This window comes from Candoia aspera, chromosome 6 (assembly GCF_035149785.1).
Source record: "Candoia aspera isolate rCanAsp1 chromosome 6, rCanAsp1.hap2, whole genome shotgun sequence".
Taxonomy (NCBI): domain Eukaryota; kingdom Metazoa; phylum Chordata; class Lepidosauria; order Squamata; family Boidae; genus Candoia; species Candoia aspera.
In genome coordinates this window covers 97,636,654-97,657,503 of record NC_086158.1, presented here as the reverse complement: position 1 = coordinate 97,657,503, position 20,850 = coordinate 97,636,654, and the positions used below count along the sequence as shown (strand labels likewise).

The 20,850-nt window shown below is 41.8% G+C and overlaps 1 protein-coding gene across 3 annotated transcripts in view; it reads left to right on the top strand.

The window, feature by feature from the left end:
* LDB3 (LIM domain binding 3) overlaps positions 1-20,146 on the top strand; it is a 128,914-nt gene extending 108,768 nt beyond the window's left edge. For all 3 annotated transcript variants that reach the window (XM_063307741.1, XM_063307742.1, XM_063307740.1), the window contains 6 exons: positions 6,290-6,429; positions 11,907-12,213; positions 15,434-15,614; positions 16,878-16,998; positions 18,252-18,367; positions 18,940-20,146. In XM_063307741.1, the coding sequence (XP_063163811.1) occupies positions 6,290-6,429; positions 11,907-12,213; positions 15,434-15,614; positions 16,878-16,998; positions 18,252-18,367; positions 18,940-19,029 (955 nt within the window). In that variant the 3' untranslated portion in view covers positions 19,030-20,146. The remainder of the gene's footprint in view (positions 1-6,289; positions 6,430-11,906; positions 12,214-15,433; positions 15,615-16,877; positions 16,999-18,251; positions 18,368-18,939) is intronic.
* The last annotated feature ends 704 nt before the right edge of the window (positions 20,147-20,850 follow it).

The following is a 20,850-nucleotide window of genomic DNA, read 5'->3' as shown; positions in this document are numbered from 1 at the left end:
AGAAATGGATCTAACTATGATCAATCCATATTTAAAATTTACCATAAATGTTTGCACAAAGTGAAAACAAGTTCTGGTCTTATTCCTTTTCATCATCTCCCATTCCATTATCAACCATGTTTTAAACACCCAAATAAATAAGAACCTTTCAGGCAATGGGAAGACAGAGCACTTTATTCCATTAGAGATTTATTACTTGATGGGAAAATGCTTTCTGTTAAATATATTCTGCAGAAAATGAGTCACAAGTTCCAACTTGGTTTCAGAGGAGATGTGCAAGACCACAAATGCTTCACTAGGAGATGTTCAGAACCTAATTACAAAATCTGGCTTTGGTCCAGAAGTCATGCTGCTTGAAATGAGGAGGAGGCGGTGATAGTCTGAGTCAGGAACTGTTAGTCAGACCAAAGGACTTGAACAGTCTGAAATCCACACTATTCGCATACAGGGAGTTTGGGACCAGTCCCAAGGTCTGAAGCTGAGTTGGTCACAGGAATTCGGAGACCGTCAAAAACAGGGTTGGGTCAGACCACACGGAATTTTAACCTCAAAAGTACTGCCGTTGAACTCAAGTTGGTTAAGCAGCCTGCGTTAAGAGGTATCAAATCTCATGCCTTTTTTGGCTGGTTCCAGGTCTTGGAGAATCAGGAAAGAGGCCGGCATGTTCATCTTTCCAAGACTCTGAAAGACCCTTGAGCATCTGTCTGGGATATTCTTCTAGCTCTTGGATTGAGCATTTAGCCAGTGTTTCCCAGTATCAGCTATTCTTGTCAGAGAGAGGCAGAGCAGTTAAGTACACTAGAATATTATTTATGCACATAATTTCAAATCAAAGGCATCTCTGTAGTGCTACATAATTTTTTATGTTATATGCAACAGGATCTGTTCAAAATCTTAAGGATAGGGAAAGGACTTGCAGTTTGAATTTGATGAGCCAACTTAGAACTCTTTGTGGTATAATTTTCCTTTTAAGTCTGTTTCAACAAATCATCACGGATTAGAAGTGTGCAAAACCATTTTTTATCCTGGCACATTCCAAGAGTGGAATGGGCATACCGACAATCAAGTGGGACAAGTATATCAGAAGTGGCCCAACCTTGAAAGAGGCCACTGTGACATTGGCACAGAGTTTGGAACACCCAATTTCAATGCTGGATTTCAGGTCTTTGTCAAAGTTGGAGATGGAGCAGATGTTTGGATAATGGAATGGGACCTGCCAAGGTCAGAATATTTCAACCTTTAAAAAAAAGTTTTGCATCTCTCTCTTATGAACTGAGAACTGAAATAATTCATAGATAATAACATGGAGTATCCCCTTAAAATTTAGATGATGATGATGATGAGCCACCAAGTGGTTTTCAATTCCTAGCTATAACTCCTTAAAACTGCATTATATTAATCCAACTCTTGCTTCTGTGAGCATCACCCAAGTCCAGCAATAAAACTTTCTCTAGAAACTGTCTCATGCTCAGGAGCTAGCAGCAAAGAGACAAGTGCATGGCTTGGATAGGTCAGCTGTTTTTATGGCAGATCCACAAAGCCCTAATCATGAAGGAGATCAGCTATTGCAGAGTCAAGCAATCCAACCCTCTGTTGTTAAGACACCCAGGATTTAAGTCTAGGTCCCTTTCTGCTATTTATACATGGTGACCAACATCCTGCTGTTCAACTCTTGAACTTGGATATGGTGGCCATCTATTTTGATGACAGCCTGTCTCAGGTGCTTTGCTTTCCAGTCATGCTAACACCAAGCCTCCCATTTCTAGACTGTGTCGGTACTTGTACTGGTATGTATTACCATCTCTGGAGCAATGCCCATTTAGCTAATCCCTTTGACTGAACGTTTTTGAGAAATTGGAAAGATTGCACAACAGTCCTTCATAAATAACACTAGCGTGGCTTGATTGTTCCCAAGGAGATTCAAAAGGGCGCACCAGGATAAATTAATTCAGTGGTTAGCTGCCAGATTTATTAGAGCAAAGCATCAAAAAATTAAAGTGCATCTTTTTAAAATCAGTGGTATTTAAGAGAATGGGAAACATTATCAGCTCAAAAATTCAATGCAGTAGCAAAGTACCTTGGAGTATCGTGGTATATATGCTGTCTGTATGTGTGTGTTGTGAGTATATATATATATATACACACACACACATACAAAGTGAAAACCATAAGAGAAAATAAAGATAATAAAGAATAGGAAAGAAAGAAAGAAAGAAAGAAAGAAAGAAAGAAAGAAAGAAAGAAAAGGGAAAGGGAAAGGGAAAGGGAAAAAAAGATTATAAAAAAGCAACTTCCGCTCTTCTTGACGGCGGTTATAGATGCATTTATATTTTACCGTTTCTCTCTAAAGTTACATCGTAATTTCCTCCTTTCCATAAACTACCCTTTCTAATCTTCAAACCCATAAACCACAAGTTCCTTTTTTTTCTTTTTTCAGCAAAAAGTCGGTAAGGCGTTTCCAGTCACTAATCAATGTAGTTGTTGATCATTCTCTAATCAAACAAGCCCGCCCGTTTTGCCGTCTCTGCTAGGTCTGTCGTCTTCACCAGCCCTTCCTCCGTTGTGGGTATTTCAGAGTCTTTCCCTTTTCGTGCATATAATAGTCTCACAACAGCAATCGTGTATAAAAATGATTTTCCGTGGCTCTACCCTTGGAGTATCGTTTGAATAAAACTTGTTTTACTGACATTTACTGACTTCACTAAATGGGCATCCACAGAAAAATTGCTAATAGATTGCTTGGGTCTACCTGTACAAATGTTTCTAGGCCGAAAATGTTGGATGTGGAGGTGTTACATTTTGCACCTCTCCTTAAGACTGTAATTGCATTCATACACATTATTCTCCCAAATTATGTTTTTTCCCCTTTTGGGTAGTTCCTATTTGTTGCTGTTCTTACGTTGTTTGTGACGTTTCGTATCGTGCTGATCGCCTTTTAAATGGAAGATTGTCTTTAATTTTTCTAAACATGAATTCTCCTCTTAACCTACAAGTGCCGGGCTGTCCTCATGTTCTGAGCCGTCAGAAATTTTGAAAGACCACTCAGCAGCATTGCATGGGAACATAGATCATGCTGGAAGCTTCCTTGTATCCTGCATCCACCCTGTCGTACTAATTCATGATATTAAGTTGCAGTGCTCTATCCCTTGTCGCCTGTTCAGCCATGGTTACAAAGCAAAGACGTTGTTAACTCTCCCTAAATCACAGCCTAAAACGAGCCTTTTCTCTCCTTCCTCCTCCTCCTCCTCAGCCACAAGGATTGGGCAGAATTCTTCTTTCCTGTCTTTTATCTGCTGCAGTTTATTTGATTGCTAGGGTGCAATGACGGGTCATTGTCTTAACTGTAGTACGTCAATTCGTGGGTTACAAAGCTGGGTTGTTTCAACAAACCAGAGTTAAATTTTGTCGGGATGAAATTTTATGACAAAGTTTCCTAAGACAAAGTTAACAGAGTTAAGAATGCATTGTAAGGTCCAGGGGAGATCTTAAATCATGGCTAACGGACACGGAAGGAGACGACTTCTGCTTCTATCAGACGAGCCGAAAGAGGAGGACGTGGGTGGAAAATGCAAGAAATCAGGCAAGGGGTAGATTCGTTCCAGTTCTCACAGCTGATTAAAAGAGCAGAAAGCAGCTATACCCCTGCCTCTCTGACAGTTAGAACAAGTCAAGAAAAATAAGGAAGGACCACAGGATAATTATTTGATAGTAATAACCCACTCACTATAAATGCAGTGCTCCAGAGCATCCCCTAACCAGATATTAGTTATAGAGTGCTTGTTACAAGTGTTTATATATATACTGCCATATGTCTTACCTTCTTACAACCCTTCACAAACCTCATTTTTCGTTGGAAATGCTATGCCTCCGTCATGGCTGATTTTATTTTTCTGCCTTTAAAAAAAAACACCGTTTGTTTCTTTCTTTAGCCTCCGTCATGGTGCTTCGACTTCCATCTCCTACCAGTCCCAAAAGAGGTAGACTGCTCCAAGTGTCTCGTTTTTCATTTCACAGCTGATCATTAGTAAAGCATTAATGACCTTCTTATTTGCAGTGGTTTCCTGGCTCTGACAACTAACACTTTCCAAACTTAATTCTTGCTTGTCCTGCAGTCAAGTCGCTGGTTTTCAGTCTTTCTGAGCTGTCCTTGCAAACCACTGTTGGTTCCTTCCCAAGTTCGACTTTAATTTTCTGCCGCTGAGATTTAGATGGATCTCTTTTTACAGCTTTGCTAAAATATTTTATTAATGAAGGATTGTGCTGTTTTCTCTCTTTCAGGAGACTAGGTATTTTCACAGTGGCAAATTCTAATGTGCCTTCCTACTTGAGTTCTGCTTCTCAAAGTTCTTGTTTCATCCTTGCAAAGATTGCATTGGATATTTTTGTTTTTCATAATCATTCTGCAGGTTCCCAAATGAGTTTTCCTTTAGATTGTTCTCCCCTAGAATAACAGCATTTTGTAAAGCAATTTATTACTTCTATATATGTTTTTTTAAAAACAAAACAAAACAACCGCATACATTATTCATCTGTTTTTGTCATATATACCAGCCTGCAAGGGCTCTTTCCTGCAAGCTAGTCAAGAAATAAGGTAACAATAAATAAATATATTCATCTATCTTTAGGATAGTACCTATAGCTATAATTTGACTCCCTTTGGTGTCATTGCAATGCATGTGCATAATGCAAATTTAGAAAAACACTAAGGTTTTTTTTAGAAAATGTTTGCAACCAGACCACATACAGGAAACGAATCACATTTAAAATCCAGGATGATCTTTTAAGCCTTCGTACTTGTTGTAGGATCACAAAAGTTATTTTACCAGCTTTTCCTTGGACATACTGATTTTAAATCAATGAAGGCCTAAAACGATACAGGTACAGTTTTCTTGGCAAGAAACAGAAAATGGTTCCCCAAAGATGTCAGATGGCATGCCTCTCTGTTTTGCAGGGGAAACCAACACTCAAGTTAGGCTCAGGGGCACTGCTGGCTTCTTAACGGAATAAGGCATGCCAAAATGCTCTCAGAGGCAGCTGCTGAAAAATAATTTGTTTCCAGCCATGCTCCAGAAATAACCTTGCTCCAACTGGGATATTGTTAGGAAAAGGAACAGGGGTGCAAAAAGAAAGCAGGGCTTGCTTGCTTTTAAAGCACCCCGTTATTTACAGCCACATCCTGGCCTGAGATTCTAGAAAATACAATGGAAGAAAGGTGGCTTCTGAGCCAGAAGGCAACCCTTCCAGTGCAAAAGAAGAGGATGACTCTGAGAGCATCTCCTCTTTTATTCCGGACTGGAGTCAGGAGTGTCCTCAGCCCTGGCAAAAGGGGAGGCTTTTCAGCCCTTCAATAAGAAACTGGAGCGCTCCAGATGTCCCGTGAAGGAGGAAACACCGTCTAGATTGGGAATGATTTCCTTCCTCAAAGAATCCATTGCCTCCGCTGGTCATTCTGTTGAAGGGCATTTTTAGAAGCTTTCTCTTACTGTATCTACTACAGGTGGTCCTTGCTTAACGGCCACAATTGGGACCAGAATTTTGGTCGCTAAGCGAAGTGGCCATTAAGCAAATCTGACCTGATTTTACGACCTTTTTTGCAGTGGCCATTAAGCGAACCATGCAGTCGTTAAGTGAATCATGTGATTCCCCATTGATTTTGCTTTCCAGAAGCTCACTGGGAAGGTCGAAAATGTCAATCATGTGACCATGGGACACTGCAATGGTCATAAATGAGAACTTGTTGCCAAGTGCCCAGATTGTGATTGTGTGACTGCGGGGACGCTGTGATGGTTGTAACTATGAGGACCGGTTGTAAGTCAGGTTTTTTCAGCACCATTGAAAGTCTGAACCATTACTAAACAAATGGTTGTTAAGCGAGGACTACCTGTATATTGCCATATTCCATGTGCATCAGACTTCTTTCCATTCGAATCAATGCTGAGGCCCAGGTAGAAGGAGCCAATGTTATCTTCCTTGGTATCTGAAACAAGAAAATCTCACCTTCTTAATCAAATAACCTTGGAGTTGGCTTTCTGATGTTACAAAGGCTCTACAGATATGCTAACAATGTCCTAAGCATTTGATGCCTGCTTTTTTAAATGTTACCCTGTTCTTTACAGTACAAATATTGAAAGTACCTATTAACGGTATGAGGCTTGTAGGTGGTCACCACTCCATGCTTTCTTCTGGAGCTTCCAAGGAAGAGATTGTCACCTTGAGTGGGAGCCATCATTCTCCAGCTCTTTGCTCAGTCTTGATCTTCTGGTGAATGCATGATCTGCTTTGATTTTAGAGGCCCCGGTCAAGCACACCCCTCAGCCCCAGCTTCCCATGGGCCAGCTGCTTACTCAAGCTACAGCGAAGCCGCGGTGCCTGCTTCAAAGCAAAGAGTTGTGACCACTGCGAGCATAAAGCCCTCGGTCTATCAGCCAGGTAAGGGCATTTCAAAGAGTATCCTTGACTACATCTAATAATGCTCGTTAAAGGGGGGGGAAACCTTCAGGAAGAAGAAAGCACAGCACTATGTTAATTTTTCCCCCCTGGGATGGATGGATGGATGGATGGATGGTGGGTCTTTTTATTGAATAAACTGGTGGGTTGGATGGATGGTGGGTCTTTTTTTTTTAATGAACTGTAGCAAGCTTTTTAGACACACTTTCATGCATTATGAATCTGAAGTTTCCTTGGAGTTAAGCTCCACTCCTGATAACTTCATGAACATGTTAATATGGTTTCCTTGGGAACAATACAGGAACTGTTGCTACTGCCTTCTTCCAGAATGTCCTTTTACATCCCAATCTGGTACACATATCTCAGATTTTCTGGCGGTCTCCCATCCAAGTACTAACCAGGTAGAACCATGCTAGGTTTTTCTTCAGTCAGCCAAGATCCACCTCAACATGGTTTGGAACTGAAATTCAGCTGTGCAGTTGCTAAGAGATCCAGGGGTCCAAAAAAGGGAAAAGAGCCTGGAATCTGGTGCAACCTTGCCCCACCATGAAGGAAAATGTGGGAAGTGCACAGCCCTGTTTCTCTTGCTAGCATTTCCTGAAGGACTCTGCACGTCTGAAGAGAACAGGGCTTTTTAAAACGACAACCACAGGCATTCATTCCTATCTTATTAGCCTAACTAGCTATCTTGATGTATAAACACAGGTAGAAAAATTCTTCATTCCACTGTTTAAGTAAGAACACTGTTTAGTATTGTTTTAAACAACTTCACACCCTTCTGTTTCTAGAGATAAACTACCTCCCCAAAAATCAGAAGTATAGCCCTTGTTCACAGGATGGCAATTCCCCAAAATTGTCAGCAGATGGCATCACATTCTAGATTATCCATGATAATCTCTGAGTTTTGAGAATACGTCTTTCTGTTCCTAGTGAGCAGGATAAGAGCCAGTTCAGATCTGTTCTTCACTGTTTTTAACTGCCTGAAAGTTAGCAATTCACATAGCAAAGAACAGAAACGGCTGCCCTACTGAGATGCTCAAGATTATTATTTTTAAAGATACCAAAGTAACTTGAACATTTAAATTAGCATTCTCCTGATAGCCCTTTCACTACCCATCAGCTGTAACCCTTCTCAGAAATGCTTCATTTTTATTTTGTAAATTTGGCCTAAATTTTTCAAACGAAGGATATTTTTGCTATGGAAGCACTTTCAAATAAGCCTTTCCTGACAAATGCCTCCAGAAAGGGTTCAATCCCTTGAGAATTCCTGCCCGTTTGAAAGGCTTCTAAAGGAGAAAATAGGAGGATTAAATCAATTCATTAAAAATGTCAAGGCACCTTCAGCACATTTGAATAAATACTGTAATTTAGAGTGCAATCTTATATGCAGATACCTGGAAGGAAACTGATTATTTGGGATCACTCAGCAGGGCTGTCAGAATTTACAAGATGCTTCTTCTGCAGTGGGTCTGCAAAGCAAAAGTTAAATAAAATACAAAAGGAGACCAAGAAGTTCTACTGTGCAAAAAACACTTTGTACCAGAATGTTCCTCTTCTGAGTTTTTATGTCGCTGAGTTTAGGGCTGGAATACTTGAAGGAAAGACAACATACGTCATAAGTGATAGCTAAACTTTTCCAAATTAAAACATAAATGGTCAAGGTGAAATTATGGGCAGCTGATCTAGGAAAATGCTATGGTTGCAAGTGATGACTCCATTCCTAAACTTCAGGATCAGGGCCCCTTGGGCTTTCCCCTAGGGATGGAGTACTCAGGATGGAGCAAAGTTAGAATTAGCAGATCCATTTCCCACCTCTTCCCCTTCATGCGCAGTTTGAAAAGGAGGAGGAACGATGCAAAGGAAGGCTGTCTCCAAGCCCCAGCAGGTCCAAGCCCCTTCTAGTTCTGTGGAAGACAGCAGCTCTCACTGACCTCGCCTGATGCCGAAAGCTCAGCTGAGTCAGACCTGCTGAGTAGAAGAAGGCTTGTCAGAAATGCCAGGCCTTTAGTCTAGATTGGACGAAGGCAATGCCAGACCTGCAGGGGGGTGGCAGGGGGTGGCAAATAAGTTGAGACGACAGCTGCAATGGTGCGATTGAAGCTCCACCTGTTAAAAAAATGCATGTAAATGTTTTGTTTTGTTGAAGTTGTTATTTATGAGATCATTTTAGCCTGGGCTGTCTGATTTAACATTTTTGGCTGCTTTTATGTTCTTTCTCGTTATGTATGCTGCCCAGAGTCCACTGGAGTTGGGCGTCCAATAAATTTAAAACAAACAAACAAACAAGTAAAAGGCAGAACTTTGATCAGACCATCGCAGCCCCTTCCTGACTGTTTTGATCATAGCCCGCGGACAGCCCTGCAAATTTTTTATGTACAGTGGCTGAGAAAACTGCAAGGCTATGTCCATAAATCAGAAGGAAACAAATAGGATATTCCTTCCAGCCGAATAGATGACAAACCAGGGATGGGCGGCAGGACGTCCACCAGCAGTGAAGCTGAACAGTGCTTATTAGGAGGGGTGGGGGGCAACTAGGGTCTGTGAGGCAAACATGGATTCCCTGCCCTCCGCCCCATGGTTTGGTGAGGGAGGTGTTAGCAAGTTGTATTATTCTATTATAAATTAAATTAATAAAACATTCAATATAAAAATACTATTTTGTCATTTTGGCGCCCCCCCCCCCCAGCGCAGCGCCCAGGGCACATGCCCCGCTTGCCCCCCCAAGTTGCGGCCCTGGTGGGGGGCCCAGAGCAGAGGGTGGGAGCCATCAGCAACAGCCACACCAGCAACCACTGTATACCCAAAGGGCTGGGGCAAGCTGCATTGCAGTGTTGATCTCTGATCCTAACATACTATATTCGTTCCGATGCCGTGAATTCAGTCTGCACCTAGACCAGTGTTTCCCAACCTTGGCAACTTCAGGCTGTGTGGACTTCGACTCCCAGAATTCCCCATCCAGCATGAAGCACACAGGTTTTATTCCTAGATTTGAAATGGCGAGGGAGGTATTAGCAAGTTGTATCTAAAATAAGCAGATCTGGATTCTTAAATTGGAAGAGGGAAGTAAAAATTCTAGAAATTTCAAGGAATTTCAAGAAATTATCTTGTTTGATTATTGTGTGCCTTAGCAAGGGGGAATCTTTTGAGCCTGCGATTAAAGGCAAGAGATTGCTCTCGAAAACTTTGGGTGACTTAATATCATAAGACATCCAAAGCTTGGGAGCAGGGAAAGGACTTCATTTATAGATTTTAAGTTCTGTTATCTATGTTTGCATGAAGGAAAGAGATGCTGGGCTAAGGTGGGGATGGACTGAGGCACTGGAGATGTTATGAAGGAAGGAAAGAAAACTAAACCAGAAATTTAAAAAAAAGCTTTATTTTAAGCAGAGAGCAGAAAGAACAGAGAAAGACAAGACAATGTTCCAAGATTTAATTATTATTAAAAGCTACAACATGCAAACTATTGGCAGTTCAGGATTTAGTTTGCAAATTCTTTGTCTTTTGGAGCTGATACAACCTTGAACATTAACACTGTAAAGCGTCTTAGAAGATTTTCGAGTCCAGCCTTCTGCTTGATACTGAATTTGCCATGCAAACTTCTACTTCATTCCACCAGGGAAAGGGAGCCCACCAGGTCCTGGGTCCTGCAGAATTAGACACTTTCATAAAACATGGGTCCACTTAACCAGCAGCCAAGTGGAGCCTCCATGTTTAGAGGCCATGTTATAGACAGCCAGTTTGGTCTAGTGGTTAAGGTGTTGGCTTAGGAGGCTGTGAGTTCTAGTTCCTTCTGAGGCATGAATGCTGGCTGGGTGACCTTGGGCTAGTCCCTCCCTCTCAGCCCAAGAGCCAATCAGGCGTGGTATGAGAGTTCTAGTCCCGCCTTAGGCATGAAAGCTGGCTGGGTGACTTGGGCCAGTCCCTCTCTCTCTGCCTAACCCACCTCACAGGGTTGCTGTTGTGGGGAAAAGAGGAACACTAACCACTGGAATTAATGAAAGTTGGTGGCAGTAATACAGTGAAAGATGTGCTAACTCGGTGTGAACAACAACAAAAGAAGCCATTGAAGGCAGGATAGCTGTCCATTATGCAGTTGGCGGTGGTTATTTTACCCTGGACATCATAGCTGGTAGCGGATAGAGATATTAGAAAAATAATGTAAAAGCCCAGTACAATGCCACCGAATTTCAGAAAGGATCATAATATAACCCTATGGATCATTTCTGAAAAACAGTGGAAGAGATCAGTAATCCACCAGACAACACCTCAGCTGCTCCATCAAGAAGAACCAGATCAGCTCAGAAGGAAATGTTCTCGGAAGGGGACCAGGGAGTCAGTCAGTGAAGGAGGAGGGAAACAGTGGGGGAGAAAGGCAAGTCCCCAACTTTTCAATAGAAAGAAAGAAATGGGATGGAAGAATCAGGAAGGGTGCCATGGTGGGGATGAAATATTTCCCGTTTTGGGAGAATGATCCTGCAGCTAGAAGAGAATAACAAAGGAATTGTGCAAGGCAATGCATACAAACTAGAGACTTGGATAGTTGGGAATTTCTTCCAACTTGTTTCTTTCCGGAAAAAAAAATCATAATGTCACTGAAGTCCAACTCCAATCTTAGGTCCAGCTAAGAGACAGAAAGAGAAATCAGAAAGAAAGCCTCTTTTTTAAAAAACTTTATTAATTTTCAAAGTATAGTTAAAATGCAAAATATAGAATACCAAAGAGATAGAATACAGAACTAAAAAATAAGGAGAAACTATAAAGGTGCAGAAACAGAAAATATAGAAAGATGTATTTCCAACTTTCTCCAACACAGATATAAAGCATATTATACAAATATAATCTCTTACCATTAATTAAACCTTAAGTAACATTATTTCTATAAAATCAAACCATTTAATCGTCAAAACCCAAATCAAAATTTCATTTTTTTTTCAGATACACCTAAATAGTCCAAAAGTGGTTTCCAAGTAGAAACAAATCCAGATACGGTATTTTCTCTTATCAATGCCGTTAACTTGGCTATTTGTGCCGGTTCTGTTAATTTCACCATCCATTCTTCCATTGTGGGGATTTGTGAATCTTTCCATCTTTGTGCGTATAAAAGTCTTGCTGCCGTTATCATGTATAAAAGCAAATGGCGGCAGGGTTGATATAGACGGCCTTGTTAGAGATAGCCAAAACAGAAGGAAGGAAGGAAGGAAGGAAGGAAGGAAGGAAGGAAGGAAGGAAGGAAGGAAGGAAGGAAGGAAGGAAGGAAGGAAGGAAGGAAGGTTCTTGTATTTTATTTGACTCTAAAGACAGAGTATTATTCAGTATCCTGGGTCTGCAGCAGCATCAGATTTTGAAAACAGGTCAAGCAGCATTGAGGCTGCTGTGGTATGAAGGAGAAAGTCCTGATAAATAATATGGTTTGCAAAAGCAAAAATGAAGATTATTCAGTGCAAATTTCTTGTTTACAGCTGCTCCAGCCCCCCCATCAGTGTCAACACATATCTATACTCCAAGCCAAGTTGAGCCTGCAAGTCGCCCCCCCTGGGTAACAGACGACTCGTTCTCCCAAAAATTTGCTCCTGGAAAAAGTACAACCACCATCACTAAGCACATTCTGCCGAAGGGTGCTCCGGTGCCCGCATCTTCTGCCCCGCCTCCTTCAATTCCTGCATCCATCCAGGCTCCTGCTATCGCACGGGGAACAATTCAAAGAGCAGAACGCTTCCCGGCCAGTAGCCGAACTCCGCTCTGTGGACACTGTAATAGCATCATCAGGTATGTCCTTTGCATTCTTCTGTGAAAGGGAATGAGAACCACTGTACCCTAGTTGAGTGCAGTTTGGTTTATGCATGCTAGGACCAGAAGGAGACTAAAGACGGTGGACCAGCTTCCCTAGAGAAAAGTTTATCTCTTATGGACAGTCTCTACCTGCACCATTCAGCCCTTGCAAAGCAGGACGTCTGTTCTGGGGCACATACTAGATTCATGTTGGACATTGAAGATGGCTTACACATTTGTCCCAATCTGATCACCCCTAAGGTGCTAAACTACAAATTCCATTATCTCCAACCAGTAGGGCTGATGATGTCCAACACAACTGGTGAAATCCCATTTGGAGAAACAGAAGTCTTACTGGTGGTCATCCCAAACTAGTGTAGAGTTTTTCTGTAACACAATCTCTTTTAGCTAGGAGGAAATAGTTATGGGGTTCCCAGAAGAATAGAAGTTGGAAAACCTTCCAGTTAGAGTAATTTACATCTTGAGCCTGGGCTAGATGTAATTTCCAAAGATAATGTCCTGTTTTTGTTGTAAATAGAACGTTATCAGATTTCATGTTTTAAATCAGCAAAGACTCCTGTATTTGATTATTGGCTATTTTTTAAATTGTGTTATTAGTGAAACAAACAAAAAAGAATATATCAATGATAGTACAATAAAGAACTTTATAGAGATTGAAATAAATAAAAAATAGAACACAAAAAAGAAAGGAAGGAATAAAAAGAAAAGAGGATCCATATGATATCAAAATAAAGTTATTTCAGTCCTTAAACTTATTAAATTTAAGGACTATAAACACATATAGCTCCATCTTCTCATTTTTTATTATTACCTCAACTTCATCATAATTTTTAGCATCTGGTTTCTCTGCAATGTCTGGTTTCCTGGCAGACACTTAAAACCAAGAGATTCTTTCCAAGTGCCATTCTCACAGAGTTCTTTTCAGCAAGATTTGTCGGGAAGGAACGGATGGAATTCCAAGAATTTCAGCAACTGAATTATTTCCTATTTACAGCCAAAATACCCCTGTGTGCATCAGGGAAGAGACCTTCTGAGTCTCTTCCTAACAGCCTCCTAAGATCTGATGGAAAGGTGGGTGTTTTCACTGCCTCCTGGCTATGCAGAATGATCTCCTGGATCTGTATCAGCCTGGAAACTGACCATTACAGGTGGACTCTTTTACTATTTCCATGTCTGCCTATTTGTCGTAGAGTATGGATAAAAAAAATGGATCCAAAGGATATTTCACAGAAGATCAGATGATAACTCTGTGCAAATCAGATGATACCTCTGTGCTACTCCTTATTGCAGCAATATGTTTTCTGAAATCACACATCTCCCCCCTACAGTTGCAGCACGATCCAGAGAACAGATGTGTTCGGTTCCAGATATAGCATAAGACAAAGAATACTGTTTATAGGAATGCCTCCCTTTCTCCCCTCTTTGAGGCTGTACATATTCAAGGATATCTGTCTGCTTAAGTCCTAATGAAATCAATCACTCCTTAAAGCAGTGTTTCTCAACCTTGGCCACTTTAAGTTGGGTAGACTTCAACTCCCAGAAGTCCCCAGCCAGCATGACTGGCTGGTGACTTCTGGGAGTTGAAGTCCACCCATCTTAAAGTTGCTGAGGTTGAGAAATACTGCCTTAAAATATATGTCAAAAAGGATTTTTCCTCCCTCAAGGTGTAATTTTCCTGTGTTGGTTAGCCTGATAGATTGTCCTTTCCCAGGGACAGGTAGAAGTAGAGAAACAGCATCTTTAATGGAATCTGTATCTACCTTTCCTGCATAGGAACTCGAGGTCAGCGTCATTCCTATTTTACAGCTCAACAGAGTGCGGATCCCTCTCGATCACTTCCTTCTGCTAATTTAAAAGACATTCCTAACGGAGAGTTGTTGTTCAGGGGAAGGTTGTCTCTGAACAAAGACTCTTGTGGCATTTTAGACGAGCAAATTCATCACAGCAGAAGCTTTTATGGATTAGACACCTGTTCATGAAGGGGTGAAGTCTGTAGATGGGTATACAGGGAGCAGCTGTAAATGGGGACAGCATTTGGGTGTACTGTGTTTCTAGGTGCGAAGATTACTGCAGATGCTGACTGCAGTCAGGAAATCAGAAGACGCTTAATCCTTGGGAGAAGAGCAATGACCAATCTCGATAAAATAGTCAAGAGCAGAGACATCACACTGACAACAAAGGTCCGCATAGTTAAAGCAATGGTGTTCCCCGTAGTAACATATGGCTGCGAGAGCTGGACCATAAGGAAGGCTGAGAGAAGGAAGATCGATGCTTTTGAACTGTGGTGCTGGAGGAAAATTCTGAGAGTGCCTTGGACTGCAAGAAGATCCAACCAGTCCATCCTCCAGGAAATAAAGCCAGACTGCTCACTTGAGGGAATGATATTAAAGGCAAAACTGAAATACTTTGGCCACATAATGAGAAGACAGGACACCCTGGAGAAGATGCTGATGCTAGGGAGAGTGGAGGGCAAAAGGAAGAGGGGCCGACCAAGGGCAAGGTGGATGGATGATATTCTAGAGGTGACGGACTCATCCCTGGGGGAGCTGGGGGTGGTGACGACCGACAGGAAGCTCTGGCATGGGCTGGTCCATGAAGTCACAAAGAGTCGGAAGTGACTGAACGAATAAACAACAAAATTTGGGTATACAACATCAAAATAATACTAAAACCCGTAGTCGGCTTTTCTTATGCAGTGCCTATGCCTTATTAATGGGATTTTATAAAGGAAACATTTGATATTATCTCCGTTCATAATTCCCCCATCTTTTCATACTACATTGTTGGTTTTTTTCTGGAAAAAAAAGGTCTGTTAAGGATGGTTGTGACTGGTTGCACTAGAAGCCACCAATCACCAAGAAATCCCACAGAGGCTGTTCAAAACTATAGTGATCAATAGTATTACAATTGTTTCAGGTGTGCTCAAGTTGGTTGACCCTCTCTCTACATTTCTCCCCTTCCATTCCCAAACGCAGATTTAACTGCTTCTCCCATACTTGAAAATGGCATTTTATACTTTTGACCAAGGGGACTCTAGTTCAAAAAAGCTTTGAACTGGTTAGTCTTGAAGGTTTTTTCGAAAAGGGGGTTTTGTGGGTGTTGTCCAGCTGATTCCTAGGAGTCGTTGGAACTGGCCCATACATGCAAGTGATAGAAAAGAAATATACTTTTGACTGTGCTTGATTCATTCTTACAGGGGGCCCTTCTTGGTAGCCATGGGTCGCTCTTGGCATCCCGAGGAATTCAACTGTGCTTATTGCAAGACCTCTCTGGCTGATGTGGGCTTTGTTGAAGAGCAGAACAGTGTCTACTGTGAACGCTGCTATGAGCAGTTCTTTGCCCCAACCTGTGCTAGATGCCATACCAAGATCATGGGGGTAAGTCGACAAGTAAACCCGGAGGAATCCTGGCCAAATTATGCATGTTATGAGGAGAGGCAAGCTACCAGGTATGAGCTGCAAAAATTCGAATGACCACCAGGTGGTAGCGAAGAGATGGAGAAAACCCTAACTCTCTGCCACTATGTAATGGTCATCTGACCTTCTGAAGCCCAGATCTCCTGATTCTCCAGATGTAAAATTAAGTTGAAATGAGTACCCACTAGCACAGGGATGGAACCTGAAGTCTCAGCATCTCCATCAACCCATGAACATGGGCCATACTGTTAAGAAAAACAGAATAATGGACTGTGGCTAAGAAATCAAGGACCTCTGCTGCCCATCAGTTGAGAATCAAGGCAGGCCCTGGTTTCCATTTGCTGTAAGACACTGAGCACCTGCTGTCCATTTCCCTTTATAGAGTTTCCTATAAACTGAGCAGGAAGACCTGCAAACTTAAGCTAAGCTCATTGGCTAGGTTGCTACGCAAACACTTACCAACAGTGACTCACCAGTGAGACATCTTCCTAATGTAAAATGATAGTAGGGTTTTGTCAAGAGTATGTGAGAAGGAGGGAACATCGGATTAAATTATGTAACACCTTTGCAACTAGGAATTTAAAATTTCAAGAGAAGAGGCCTTGCAAACAAGTTGCCAAATAGGTAATTAGCTGTATTCAGACAAACATCCATACACAGATTCTCTCAGTCCCATTCAGTCCTGATTTTCTCTGGCCATTTGGGTCAGCTTGCCTCAAGTGGTGTGTTCAAATATATTAAACTTCCACTATTGCCATTTTTTTGTGTTTTTAAGCAGACATTCACGGGGTCATTGGAAATGCATAATACCCCATTTCCAGGCCAAAGTTTCTCCCGTGTGGCTATAAATCCCCATTCCCCTTTAGAATAAAATAGCCAGCTTAAGCACACTTTTTAAAGGGTGAAATGAGGTCACACCACCTTTCTCCACCTAATGCTTTCCTGGTGCGCTTGATTATAAACTCCATGAACCTGAGACAGCTCAGCCATTTCACTAGGGATGATGGAAGCTGTAGTCCACCACCCCTGGAGAACACCTGATTACCCCAGGTTGACCTACAAGAATTCCATATGAGTTGCTCAGGCTATTTTTCTTTTTCTTTACAAAGAGGAAGTAAAAATTGATCAATGAATTAGTTAGTTGGGATAAGAGTTGGCCTTCCCTGTTCCTTTCCCCAGGGGGGCATTTCTGCAAATTCACCCACTTCTCCCTTTGTCTTCCAGGAAGTGATGCATGCTTTGCGACAAACTTGGCACACCACTTGCTTTGTCTGTGCTGCCTGCCGGAAACCGTTTGGAAATAGCCTCTTCCACATGGAGGATGGGGAGCCCTACTGTGAGAAAGGTGTGGCAAACTTCCTCCATAGGTTGATGGTCTTGGTTCACGGTCAGCCCGGATACCCCCTCCTTCTCTACCACTCTCATTTAGGCTCGCTACTTGCAAATATTTGCCAAATCACCTTCGTGTTCAGCCCATTTTCTGATGGGGTTGACTTCAGAAATGCAAATCTGCATTTTGCTCCTCTGTTAATTCTTTTGCTCTTCCCCTTCCCCAGATTTGCAGGACCTTGGACTTTTTGAGGTCCTCTTTTGCTTGCAGTGACTTGGAAAAGCAACTGCCAGTTTGAGTTTACAGTCCTAATGCCAGATCAGATGCTCTCAAGGAACAAAATGTGAAGCCCTTGTGGAGGGAAGTTTGATTCCGGGAAACTATTTTGAGATGGCCATACAATTTTCTTGACAGTAATATTCTACTATCTTACCCTTGGATAATTTTTCAACTTCTGTGGATTCAATCCTGAGATTTCCTGGTGGACTCATCCAAGTACTAACAATCCTAGGGTTTTTTGTTTTTGTTTTTGCCATCAGCCAATTGGCTTCCATCTGGTTGGGCATTCCTAGGGAGATAAAAAGGATGAAATTAGCACATTTGGGTAAAAAAAATGGTTCTTGAGTTGAAAATCAAAGTTTCCCAAATCTGGAGATTACAAAAAGGTAATTATTGCTCTAGCACCACTAATATTTGGTGCAGATGGAGTTGTGACAAGCCTGTGAACCATAATATTCATTCTATACATGGCTGCATTTGCAGTCTTGGCTCTGGTGTTGCTTTATGATGGAATGCATCACCGACGTGTTCAGTCATGCCCTTCTTCCCACAAGTTTCCCACATGTCCTTATGTACTTTCACAACTGCCCTGTGAAACACTGTAAGGTTGGCCAGGCTGAGGGAGATCAGCTGGCCAATCTTCCCCCACTGACCTCTCTAGGACAGCAGGATCTGAAACTAGTTCTTCCTGCTCCTGGCCTCATACTCCAAACATCGTGGCACACCAGGGAAGTCCACCCATTTCAAAAGCTATTCCAGAAACTTTCAGAAGGTTGGGGAGAAATGCAAGCAAAATTAAACCCACAGCTGTTTACCCCATCAGAAGAAGGCACAAACAAGCCACTTTTGTCTTTTTGCCCCAAAACTCCATGGACGGGTCTATGACATCACCAGGAAACAAGCTGGGCTCAGGGAGGACTTAATATATTTATCCTAGTACTGTTTATGTTCTAAACCTAGATTTTTCTCTTTTGTATATATTCTTATAGACTATGTTGCCTTGTTCAGCACCAAATGTCATGGTTGTGACTTCCCTGTTGAGGCTGGAGACAAGTTCATCGAAGCCCTTGGTCACACCTGGCATGATACTTGCTTCATTTGTGCTGTAAGTGTCTTCCCAAGGCTGGTGGGTGGGTGGCAGCACACACACACACACACACACACACACAAACCTAGATACCCAACAGGGTCCAGGTGCCTTCTAGAGTTTCAAACTGAAACACACACCCTTGAGTTATGGCCAGGGGCAAGAGGTCATGTGAGATGTACTTCAAAACATATAGAAGAAACCAGGTTGCAGTGCTGGCATGTGACAGAAGGTGGATTTGGATAATCTTCATCTGGGCTCAGCTTGGTGGATCATTTCAGAAAGAAATGACCAACTTAAAGTGCATGAAAACCCAAACTGTTTTGTGCATTCATTAATGCCAACACATTAACGAATGTTCCCTGGGGCAAGTCAATAACTTTCTAAAGGAGTTGCATGAAGGAAGCCTATCCACGGTGTGCGCAAATATCTCTCTCCCTCCCACTGCTTGAATCAGTATCACGGGGGTTCAGCATGTCTCCACTTAGGTTGCTCCACTTGGCTGATTTTGCAGGACTGGATGAAATTTAGTGACTCGGAAGCCCACCTTCTTTGATTCAATTCCACAGTCGTATATCTTTCATTTGCAGGTGTGCCATGTGAATTTGGAAGGCCAACCATTTTATTCGAAGAAAGATAAGCCATTGTGCAAGAAGCATGCTCACGCCATCAACGTCTAAAGAAAGGTCTAGCAGTTAATAACGAAGTCAAAAGTTTGGGGGTTGATTCAACAAACAAAATATAGATAACTATGGATTTCTGATGATAGGGGGAATGCGAGATCATGAATTATGAACACTTCTAATTATGCTTTTGTATGTGCAGATCTGTCTCTTGCACACAAAAGAGTGAACGAATATTCATAGTTTGACAGTCAACTTCGGCTGCAAATGCTTGAGCAAAATGAACAAAAAAAGGGGGGATAGTTTCCACGTAAGCATACGGACTAGGATAAACTTAGCCTAATAGAACCCATTGGTGTTAAAAATAGAATCCTTTCTTCGTATTATAACACAGCTCAAAAGTGCCCAATTATGCAGTGTAGGATGATGTTTTCGAGTCATAGTCTATTGTGATGAGTCAACTGAGTATTCCTCTCCAAGCCAACAAAGATATATTCCATTGTTTTATGTTGTGACTCTTCTTCACCCTATTTAGATGTGGGATAACTTTTAGATTAAAAAAATTAGGCCACATAGAATTAACTAAAAACACCCCATAGACTGACCCAATCAAAGCTTGAATCCAAACACAGTTAATGACCCCTCTGCATTTCTCCCTAGTTACCCAGTTTCCTTGTATATAGGTGTGGCTTTCCTGGATAAAAAATTGTGCTCTTTCCAAGCTGGTAAACTTTGGTGAGAAAACAGTCACATCCTGAATCTTCTCATCAAGGCAACTGTGAATGGCTCTTCCTAAATCTCATTCACATTTTTACTACATCCCCCTAGAGTAGAACTGTTAGAAAATGATTCTCAAAGGACTCTGGATGAGTGTGGACCGCTAGCTTGGTGACAGTTGGTAGGAGAGTGGGGAAAAATGAAGCAATAGAGAATGTATTGCATGGAAGAGTAAAGAGTTAACTCAGAATATCAGTTTTCCTCCATTTCCGTTAAGTAAGGAAGGAGAAAGTGTTGTGATGTATTTTCACAATGCCTTTGTCGCCTCCCTATCAAGCCAACTGACCTCGGGGGAATAACTCATGTAAGAAACTGCCCCGAGAAGGAGGCCCTCCAACTTGGTTCAGGCAATTGCAACAGGTGGTAAAGCTGTAGTCTGTGGATATCTGGAAGGCAACACTTTCATTTCTAACTCTTTGCAATCTGACTGACAAGCATTTGCCTGGATGATCCACCAGTAACTGCTTCTCTGAATTCTTCTAAGCTCTTGCTTGTAATATCAGCGATAGGAAAGGCGGCAATTTCTTTTTGCTGAGGATTAGGAAAGTCTACAAAAGGACAGAGAGAGGGGGAGTATCCAGAGACTCTTTTCTATCCTTGCTTTCAAGAATGTGATTATTTTGTTTGGCTAAAGTTGGCGCCATTCACTGGACAGACCTTGAACAAGAGACTTGCGATTCTTTAAAGACGGTGTCTCTGAAGTGTGGTTGTGTTTGCTGCTACAAGGAAAGGAAGCCTGTGGAACTTAGAGTAGTTATAATTTCTTTCTTTTAAAAAAAAACATTTTTGAACAAATGTTATTTAGGATTTCTGCAAGTATTTACCTACTGAAGCTTTTGTACTCTTGTGGTGGGCAGTGTGTATTATTCTGGCTAGCTTTTGGATATTCAATCCTTTAGCATCAGGTAATTGTTTGTACAGTGAAGCCACTGGCTTACATCTGCTCAGATTAGCATCCTAAATTCAGACGTAGAAGGATTCACTCTGTGTCAACCATGTTAGGAGCTCATTTGAATGAACAGCACCGTCATAAAGATAAAGTCATTTACTCCAGAGGAGGCCCAGTATTATCTGCTCCAGCAAGTAGCACCAACATCTTAT